General features: G+C 38.4%; 1 protein-coding gene and 1 long non-coding RNA gene across 2 annotated transcripts; both read right to left on the reverse strand.

Annotated features, from left to right (window-relative positions):
* Positions 1-890: 890 nt before the first annotated feature.
* LOC148658524 (uncharacterized) lies at positions 891-3,487 on the reverse strand. The gene is made up of 5 exons (XR_015940091.1): positions 2,651-3,487; positions 2,451-2,512; positions 1,925-2,021; positions 1,534-1,695; positions 891-1,422 (listed from the first exon to the last, which is right to left on the reverse strand). It is a non-coding gene; the product is annotated as an uncharacterized LOC148658524 (long non-coding RNA).
* Positions 3,488-5,361: 1,874 nt separating this feature from the next.
* LOC148658525 (high affinity immunoglobulin gamma Fc receptor I-like) lies at positions 5,362-9,579 on the reverse strand. The gene is made up of 5 exons (XM_088641841.1): positions 9,537-9,579; positions 9,257-9,339; positions 6,370-6,556; positions 6,010-6,297; positions 5,362-5,549 (listed from the first exon to the last, which is right to left on the reverse strand). The coding sequence occupies exons 1-5, from the start codon at positions 9,577-9,579 to the stop codon at positions 5,362-5,364; spliced, it is 789 nt and encodes a 262-aa protein (XP_088497967.1).
* Positions 9,580-10,815: the final 1,236 nt, after the last annotated feature.

Consider the following 10,815-nt stretch of genomic DNA (forward strand, 5'->3'; position numbering starts at 1 on the left):
AAAATTATTTTTCAAGCAATGTAATGCAAGATGCTTTCTAACGTTGGGCAATGTGTTTTTTCTCAAAATGTTGTTTTGAGAGACTAGATAAGTAATTCAAGTGTTGATGATATGTCGCTGCTGTGAATGTCTGTGGAGTGTATCTTATTACCCTGTCCTGACTGGTGGAGCTCATCCAGCTGTGTCTGGATATCTTGGTCAAATATTCGGGTAGTGTGTATTGTCTGTTTAGGGTTCTGTAGCATTCCACACGGCTGGGCAGCTTGTTCCCCCCTCCCGCCCCTCTCTGTGTACAGTAGAGCCTCCTGTCCTGGCTGGTAGAGCTCATCCAGCTGTGTCTGGCTAATATTAAAGCCAGTACTTTAATATTGTTTTCTGTATGTTTATCAATAGTGGGTACTGGGCTAATTCGGTCCTGCACCCGTTGTTAGGTGTTTTTTAGGTGTTGTTAGGGCTTCTACCAAATATTAACACGTGGGTGAAAATGTATACAATTCTAATATTTCATTTTTTCCCATTGAAAGTATAACATATCTGGTGTGAGAAAGAGGTCCTCATTTAAGTGCATGAAACTCAGGCACTGGCGCAACAAACTGAACAAAGTTCAAGGGGGTATACGCTTTCTGTAGACACTTTATTTCCTCTTTTTCCATACTCAAATGATTTGGGAAACCCATGGGACACTGGAGGTCATTATACATGAGCCTCTTTATGCACCTTTTAAGGCATTGAAACCTAGTTGCCTTGTTACAAGGTCTAATATTACAGTAGGTGTGGTTTCCGTCTCCTAATTTCTGAGAATGATCAAATTGGGGAATAAGTTGTAGGGAATACCACTCTTGCACTTCTAAGAAAAGACTATCTCAAATGAAACTCGCTATAGAAAGACATCTTGTTGAAAAATTATTTATTTTTTGTAATTTCTAAAGAAAAAACATTCATCAAGTCCTTCACAAATGTTTTGTTTGTGACTTTCTCTGTTGTTCCCTTTAACACTCAACTGAACTATGTGTTATGTCTTGTAAACGTAATCAAACATTTCACTTAGGTGTGTGGGTTAACACAAACCCATATTGTATGAAACATTCAGTTTTACATTCAAGTTTTTTCTAACAATTGCATCCATGCTAGGACTACAGTAAACAACACTTTTTACTAAAGTAAATGAAATTGTTCATTAAACAAGACACATTGTTTTAAATGTATGCAATGCGACGACACTAAAAACAACACTGAAACTTTTCATTGAAATGCTGTACGAGATTGTGCATATTCAATGGATTTCTCCTGGTGCTTTTTTTCATCAGTCTTTTCATATTCTTGTTCTCTACTCAGGTGTCTCCTGTTCCTTTGGTGATGTCTGCTGTACACACATGGTATCATACACTTGAGCAAAGTGTGATACCACCGTTTGTTCTTCTCCTAAAATAAAGATGAACATTGACAAAAGTCAGAAGTACTCTTTTCTTTGACAGACGAACAAAACAATGCAAGAATAACCATACTCTCTGTTCCTTACTCATTTCTACCTACCTGTTTGACCACTTTGTCTCCTTCAGTCAGGACAGGGTTCTGGGGCTGACTCTGAGCAATCTGAGAAGAGCTCTCTGTGATCTTCTCCCCTACATTGGCTACATTGTGCTCTGTTTGAAATCCAGGGATTGCCTCCGGTAAGTTCCTCGGTCCTTTTTGGGACTTGAAAGGGTAGAATCATTTTGTGACTACTTTTCATTGTCTTGCACTGATATGTTCTGGTTTGTGTTTGATAACTGTAGGCGTTCAAGTACTTTCTTTTTATTCTAGATTGGCAGTGTTTGAGATGGTAGGAACTTGTCATATTCTCAACTTATTTTCTCTATGAGACTCTGAATGCTCTGTAAAAATACTATTTTAGCAATTCTTAGAAATCTGAAAGCAGTGTTACCTGTATCATTTTTTGTCTTGGTAGTAGTATTGCAGCTCCAACATCAGCACTTAAATAATGGTTTGTGATGTTACTTGTCCTTGGAGTTAGTATACTCCTGAGAAGTCAAGAGAAATCTTACGTAAGCATTAATTATGTTTCACTTTTGAAAGCAAAGTACGTGTCAAGTACTTTGAAGGCATTTGTTGATACTTTTAAGCACTTTCGTTGATTATTATTATCCTTCAATTAGTTATTACAAGTCCAACAAGTCCAATGTAGAGATAATTCTCTACATTATCTCACTCCATATTCAGAATGTGGGAATACAGTTGTTTTAAGGAAATGCCACTGAATATATAGTAGCTGCACTCTACAAAGATGAATTTGCTAATTATTCAATCAGGGACACAGCTTATACTTCAGTAGTCTTAGATCATTTAATGATGATTATTGTACTTTATAACTAGAAAAATCCCCATATCCTGTTCATTGCCCCTTTTTCAGTCATGTGGATTGACTTATGCCTGAAGTGGTTAATTCTCACCTTGACATCTCAAAGAACAACTGAATCTCTACCAAGGGTGAATGTGTCCTTCCTCTTATTGTCTAAAAGAAAAGGTTAAAATTCATTGAAGCAAAATGCAACAGCCCAAAATGTTGGGGAAGTCGTTTCCACAGTTATTTCATATGACAGTGCTTGGAGTGAAACTACGTGACCATGGTGAAGAAGTAAAAACACTTTACCTTGTTCCTCCTGACTGATGTCCTTATGCGTGTTTTGCACAGTTGAGCATTTTGTGTCTTGTCGTCTGTGTAGGCAACAGCCCTCTTCCCTGGGATAGAACTAGATGATATTTAGACACGTTAATTTGACTTCTCCATTGCTCACATTGATGTGGATATGATTGTAATGCTCTGTTTTGTGGGCTTCCCAAGAAAACAATAAATCCCTTACTACTTGTTTTAAATGCACAGATGCAAATGAAGTAGCACAGATCCTAACAAATACAAGAAAGAGAATATCATTCCTGTTTTGAAAAAACTTCACTGGTCACCTGTATTATCTAGGATAAATTTGAAAGTTCTTTTACTTGTTTTTAAAGCTTTAAGCGACCTAGCACGTCTGTACCTTACTGAATGTCTGTCTTCATATGTTCCTATACGTGACCTGAGATCTGCACATACTGGCCTACTGCAAATACCACATGTGAAATGCAGAAAGAGTGGAGAGGCTGCTTTTTGTTTTTATGCTTCTAACTTATGAAACTCACTACCACTTTTTATTAGGCAGTCAAGCTCGGTACATTGTTTTCAAAAACATTTGAAAATTTTGCTTTTAGTTAAAGTTCTTTCTATTTATGTTTCTTTTTTTAGTTCTCTTTAATTGTTCTTATTTTATTACGACTTTCCTAATTTTTATTTATTTAATTGACATTTATGTTGCTTTACTGTATTGCTGTATTTTCCTTGACAACTGAAAGTATATCTCTTAATTTTAATATTTTATTTTTACGCTTGGTTTGTAAAGCACCAAAGCACTATTTGTATGAAAGGTGCTTTATAAATAAAGTTTATTATTATTATTATTATTATTATTATTATTATTATTATTATTATTATTATTATTATACTTTGTTACACTTTTGGTTAGGACAAAGATTCTAGTAGAGGTGGCCTCTTTTACCCCGTTCCAAAAAATTGGAAAACTACCTTCAGAATACACTGACAGTGACCATTGTAGTGGTTTGATGGGTTTACTGAGACCATTATTAATTGTAGCAGTAATCACGGGGTTGTTCGTTGGGGCTTTTAGAAAATCAATCGTCAGAACAACTAACAACGCACACACACGGGTTCGATACACGAGATACATTTATTAATAAAAATTGTGCACCAAACATATACTAGTCTGCCTGGATACGAGCGGCAGACCTTACTGTGAGGGTTATCAATATACAAGGCATATAATCTCGAAGAGATGCAAACACAAAGAGATACACAACAGAGAATATATGTTAATATATATCGTTCGGTTACCAAATCGTTAACCAGTGTTATTACCCACTGTTACTCTAAACTCGGAAGTAAATACATTACTCATGAATTAAATTGATAACAACTTGTGTTGAGGTACAATTGAATTCTCGAGACACAATGTAGAACATGGGGTTTACTTATTCACTGTGTATGGATTTGGAATTTCCCGGCACGAACACCAAACCAGCTGACAGGCTCTGTTGCAGCCTCTGTTCCAGCGGTTGTCCAATGGGCGTTGTGTCGGCGTCCTCTGGCTACCGGCCAACCAGTCAAGGTGCAGCTCGGAGTAGGACAGGCGGAGGAATCTGACTGCGGCGCGCAGGGCAGTCGTTGCTCCGAGGGGATCTACCAGCAGTCCGGCTGGCTAGTAGAAAGTCTCTATGCACAGAGTGTGACCGCGAGTCCTCACAAGTCACTCTTTTGCCTGGGAAGAAGCTGGTTCGTTCCTGGTCCAGCACTGCTTCTGAATAAGCTATTCAGGTTGTCGACGAGGGTCCAACTGTAGGCTGCCGTTGATCAAGCGGAGCATTCACGTTGGTAGAATTCTGAGTACGTACGGGATCCTCGGCCTCGCGCTTAGAACAAAGTCCAAGTCCCTTTGCAGACAACAGCAGTTGTCACGTGATTGTCTCTGAGGATGCGCGAAAATGGCCAAGGAGAGCCCCGATCTGAGCTTACGCTCCCTTTTTGACCAAGACACAGATGTGTGCTGATTGGTTGAGAGTTTGGCGGGCATTGGAGACCCACGTGGTATTACCACGCCCTGCCAGTCCCTGATTGGTTGGTCAAGGTGAGATATAAGTCATTTACTCTTGACACTTAAGAATGCAGTCCAGATGTCCATTCGGCACTCCCTAGACTGATAGGTGCCAATGGATGACTATTGATCATGATAGCCAGGCTTAGATAAGTGCATCCCCGTCTGGGAGCTGTTCCTTATCAAAAGGAAACATCTTAAATCAGCCTGCATGAATACTTTCTCTGTGGCTGCACCACAGAGATGGAGGGTGAGATGGGGCCTCCTTTCGGAAAGCATACCTACGCTTAATTCTGTCTTATTTACAAGCTTTGCCGCTACATGTATGTGTTTAAATTTCTGCTACTGGAGTTAGCTTTCACTGCTGGAAGCTCCTGTCCATCCTTGTACCATTTATAGTTCCACCAAGCTGAGTCCATCTCAATCTCACACCTCAGAGTCACACTTTCTGTGGTGAATATCTCTGTCCATCCAGACTCCAAGGTCAGTACAGCCTGTGGTTGAGCTGCAGAATAGACAAGTTTGAATAGTGGGTAGAATTAATAATATGAGGTATGCTAATAGTATGAATCTAAGAATTAATATGGGGGAAAAATAAATATACAGTTGTGTGCTAAAATTATGTTTACTAAAAAAGATACTAAAATGATCAATCATTTTACTATTTCAATCTCTTACCTATGATTTCTAATTTCAGAGAATCACTGCGATCAGTGTAATAGAACACACTTCCCCTTCTAGCTCGACACCAGTACTCTCCACTGTGGGACAGAGCAGCAGAGCTAGTGGTGTAACTGGACCCATCAGTCCTACTGCTGTCAGTGTTGAGCAGGACTTCTCCCTGTATGTCTTTATACCAGAGATACTTCCAACCAACAGATCCACCCCCAACTCCACAGCTCAGGGTGACTCTGTCTCCTGTGTATATCTGTCCTCTTGTGGGGAACACAGTCAGAGCAGGCTTTGGCCATTTTCCTGATGGAAGAGTGTTGTAGATGTTCAGGCCTTGTCAGTGCCACCAAAAACCTATGTGCAAAATCAATTTCACAGCTTGTGGCATAAGCCTCTGAGATTCTAAATTGTACATCTACTACATAATTATTTCATGAATGCAGGAATAATATTACATTCTAAGTAGGAGTGATCCAATTGATAACTAAAACTTGTGCCTGGGTCTCAAAGAGTTTAAAAATTGGCCTTTATTTATAACATTAAATCACATTTTTTTCTAAAGTAACAATCAATTATTTGAATAATCTCCTCAGTATCAATATATATGTTTGATTTTCAAAATAATACAAATACTTACCAGATACCTTCAGTTTAACAGGATTGCTGATGTTAGAATAAAATAGTTTATTATGGTCACTTTCCCCTCTGCAGGTATATTCTCCATTATGTAACTGAGCAACAGAGAGGATTGTGTATGTGTCTCCATTTCTCCTACTGGAGTCTACTGGCAGTTCCTGTCCATTTTTGTACCATTTATAGCTCCACCCAGCAGAGCCCATCTCAATCTCACACCTCAGAGTCACACTTTCTGTAGTGAATATCTCTGTCCATCCAGACTCCAGGGTAAGTGCTGCCTGTGGTCGAGCTGCACATAAAACAAGATTGAAGAGAGGGTAGAAAAGACCATGAAAATAAGAGGTATAATTCAGTTTCTTACCTATTATTTCTATTTGCAGAGAATCACTGTGATCAGTATAATAGACCACACTTCCCCTTCTAGCTCGACACCAATACTCTCCACTGTGGGACAGAGCAGCAGAGCTGATGGTGTAACTAGACCCATCAGTCCTGCTACTGTCAGTGTTGAGCAGGGCTGCTTCCTGTATGTCTTTATACCAGAGATACTTCCAATCAACAGAATCTCCCCCAACTCCACAGCTCAGGGTGACTCTGTCTCCTGTGTATATCTCTCCACTGGAAGGGTTCTGGGTCAGGATGGGTCTTGGCCATGTTCCTTAAATGAAAAATGTATTAAGTGGTGAAATAAGTAGTATTTTTCCTACAATATATTGGGAATTTAAAAACCTGCAACTACTTGATAAAACTTAGGTTTAGTGTTTTGACATGTAGAAGAGAAAATGAGTTTTTGACAAAAGATGAAAGTCAAAATCTGATCTTATTTCACCAATTTCCATTGCTGAAGGAATCCTCTGACAATTGTTCCACCGCCAGAATCCAACTTCAGTTATGCCTTTTCTCCAAGTGCTTTTTTTTCTAAGCAAACCTCTCCAGTCCACTCTGAAAACAATCCATTTGCCCAAATTGTCATTAACACTTTCCTGCTGACTCCTGTTATTCATGCTGCTCTAATATAAAGTTACTGTGCCCCTATGATCATCTTGCACCCAGTCCTCTATCTATTTGTTGTATCTATCATCGATTCTTTATTTATTTCTCTTGCTGTCCTCTAAGCTTGCTGTCTCTTTCTCTCAAAGTGCTCACTGCTCATTTCTCATTTCACTGCTAATGAGATAGAAGATTGCAATAATAATAAACCTGATATCATAGATTAGATTGGATGTATAGTAGACTCATCTGCAAAAGATAGTGAAGGAGTATGGAGTCAGTTTATGTGAGTTTGAAGAACCAACTATTCAATGTAAAGCCAACTAAATATGTTTGGTCACAACATTTGTTCTTTTTCTTTTGCTGAAAAAATAGAAGTCTGGTCCTTCTCTTATCTCCAATTTAATGAATCTCAAATCTTCATGAATTTCAGGGGCTATTCTCTGTCCCTTCCTCTTTCTCTTCTCCACTTGCTCCCTTGCTTGGTCCTTTGCTACTACCACAGCTGCACTGGTCTGTGTTACCTCAAATGTACAGTTAAAGGTTAACTTTAATCTCTTTCACATTTCTTATTATCTCTTTTCATTGTCCTTCCTGGCAACTGACATTCACTTAACCTCCTCCGTGAGCCAAGCACAGTGTCCATCTGCCTCAGATCTGCGTTTTCCATTTTCAGCTATCTCTTCCCCAGGTGCCCACACTACAGTGTAGCCCAGGCAGTGGTGATAACCAGTTCCCTTTCCTTCTTTCCACCCTGCAAGTGTTCGTGTCTGACTTTCTCCCCTTCCTCAGTCCCTTGCAGTCTGTGTGTCAAAATGTCTGGTGTTGCTTGCTATCAGCACAGTCCTACTGTCCTACTGTATGTCAACCTACTCCTGAAGTTCTAATTATAAATTATATTCATAAATATCAATTTCAGCATGGTCACTGTCTTCTCATCTATGATTCTGTGAATGAAAACGTGAATTACGGTTTTCATTTGATACCCTTCTTCCCCCTGGCTCAAAGAGTGTTCTCCAGAATAGCTGTCCAAAATGTTCTCTCTCTACTCAGTTTAGAAATACTACTAAAGTGTCCCTTGAACCATCATTTCCCTGTTACGTGTTTGCTTTGATAACCTTCATTCAAATGTATCTATAGTTTTCTGAACTTAAGAATTTTGCAGTTCAAGACAATTCAAGCCATGCCTATGCTCTGTGTTAATGAGTTTTAATGAACTACTGAACAGGTGATTGGACTAAAAAAAAGCAATCATGTTTAATCCAATTTGAAATTCCACAGGAGATAGATCTCTTTTAACTTTTCATTTTGTCTTTTTGTGTATTTAAGACAGAATTAAGATTTTATGTTGCATGTGAATTCTGGGTGAAGATTTGTCACATCACAAACAGCATATTAAAGCCTAAGAAATTCTTCATAGAAGAATAGGAAGCATTATTCCTGGTCTTTGCGGTTTGTAAAAAAAAAGGCAGGATAAAGGGAGGAATAAAGGAAATTGAGAAGAAATTTGATTTAATTATTAAATCCATGGAGGATACAGATAAGGCAGCCTTGTGAACTCCTATAGTCTCAGTAGCAAAACATGGATATACAGTAGTGTCACACTTGGAAGCTGAAATTGAATTTATTTAAGATGAGGAATAGGAAACAAATTTTACTGAAACAGTTGTGGATGCCAAGAGCAAGCTTCCCATTCAGGTGGTTGATGCCCAATATCTGATCCCCCCGAACACTGTTTTATGTTCATTTTCCACTACTTCCTTCCACTACTAAGGGCAGAAAGATGTTTTCTTTATTACCATTTTATATGTTCTTTAAGGTAGAACTACATTGTTTTGATTACATTTGAAGGTGGGGTGAATTGTAAATGCATCACACAGCTGAGGGTGCCTCTCTCTCCTGAAAAAAACACTGAATCTGGGGGGTCTATGGTCACTACAGCGGGTGTCTGGCCCTCTGAAACAGATCAGAAATGTATAATTTGCTAAACATACACCATACACCTCTAACACAAATGATTAAGTAAAACATTTAAACAGATATGAAAATAACTAACCAATTACTGTCAGCGTGAGAAAGTCACTGTCACTCTGATCAGTACCTCTCTCAGCTTGACACCAATATTGTCCACTGTCAAACACTGACACAGCTCTTAGGATGTAATGGGAACCATACTTTCCACTGGAGCTCCTGAGTGTCACCATTCTCCCCTGCTTCTCTAGGGCCCAGTAATATTTCCAGCCACCAGATCCTCTAACCTCACAGTTGAGGGTGACTGTCTCTCCTACAAACACCTCTGTCCATGGAGGGTCTGCAGTTACCACAGCTTGAGGCCTGGACACTGGAATACAGACAGTGGTTAGGGTGAAGCAACAGACTGGTGTTCAAACTTGAAGAGTGCCTAGTAACCAACTTGTTGTTTTACAACCAACTGTTGTAATTTCACAAATTCATACTTTTGTTATGATGAATTAATAATCCATCAATTTTTAATTTACAGAATGCTAAATTTTCCTGGTAAGATTTGAGGAAACTCACGGTCTATCCTGGAAGCATAGACCACAAGGCAGTACCACACCATAAATGGGTTGCCTGTGGCATACATACAGTAAAATAAGGAAACTCCCATTAGATTTATGGTTTAACATAATAAGACCAGTCCTACTACTAAACAAAAACTAACCTCATTTGATAATAGCACACAAAACGTCTATTGTGTCATTATTTATAAAAAACATCAGCCTGCATTCAATATCTTTGTATGAAAAGTAAGTGCACCATAAATTCTACCATCTTATCATCTTAAATAGGTAGGTAGATAGAATCAGGAGCACCAAAACATGAACAAATGATGCGTTGATCATCAAGAAGTGATCCCACCTGTGTATAAAATCTGAAACTTTGGAAATTTGGTCTTAAGCGTTCGGTTTTGTGGTAACACATCATCCCCTGATCAAAATAAATCTATGACAGTCTTAGAGAAATAATTGGTGTTGCTTGTCAGTCTGGGAAAGGTTACAAAACCAGTAAAAAACAGTTTCATAGTCCATCATTCCATGGTAAGAAAGATAATCTACAAATAGAGAAAATTCAAGACTGTGCCTAACCTACCCAGGAATGGCTGTCCTACCAAACTATCTCCAAGATCTGAGCATAAGATGTTCCTAGAATTCTTCAAGAACCCCAATGTTGCATTCAGGGTTCTCTTGCTATGATAAATGTCAGTCCACCAGATGGAAAAAATTGAATAAGAATGATTTTCATGGAAGGATAGCCAGGAGGAAACCCCTGCTTTCAAAGAAAAATATACACTTAAAGTACTTTTGCAAAAGTTTTAGGATAATTTTGGTTTCGGATGTCTTTCTGCAATAGGATTTCTGAACCCCTCTTTGAGAATGCAGATGAAAATTATCCTGAATTCACAACAGTATTCCACTTTCTTCATAAGTATTTTATGCAGCAAAGTTTTTAACTTAGTCACTTACAATGGTTATTTTGGAAAAGTTCTGACATGCTCGTTATGACTATATTAAGGTTATATACTTTATAAAAAGTTATAATGTTTTAACCTTTTCTATGAGTACTTGCTGTCATTATTGCAGTAAAAACTGTGTTACTAAAAGTCGCTAAGTACTCTCGCCATATACTGTTACATTTTCTGATTGTTACAGTAAATTGATGCCAGTTTTTTATTTGTGTCTGGTTTTACACATTTGACATAAAAATATAGAAAGCACAGAGTATCAAAACACCTAGAAATCAAAGACAATACAAAACTCTGTCTTAACAGTATGTGGCTAAAATATATTGTATGTCT

Source organism: Lepisosteus platostomus, chromosome 7 (genome assembly GCF_059453375.1).
Source record: "Lepisosteus platostomus isolate fLepPlt1 chromosome 7, fLepPlt1.hap1, whole genome shotgun sequence".
Lineage (NCBI taxonomy): Eukaryota > Metazoa > Chordata > Actinopteri > Semionotiformes > Lepisosteidae > Lepisosteus > Lepisosteus platostomus.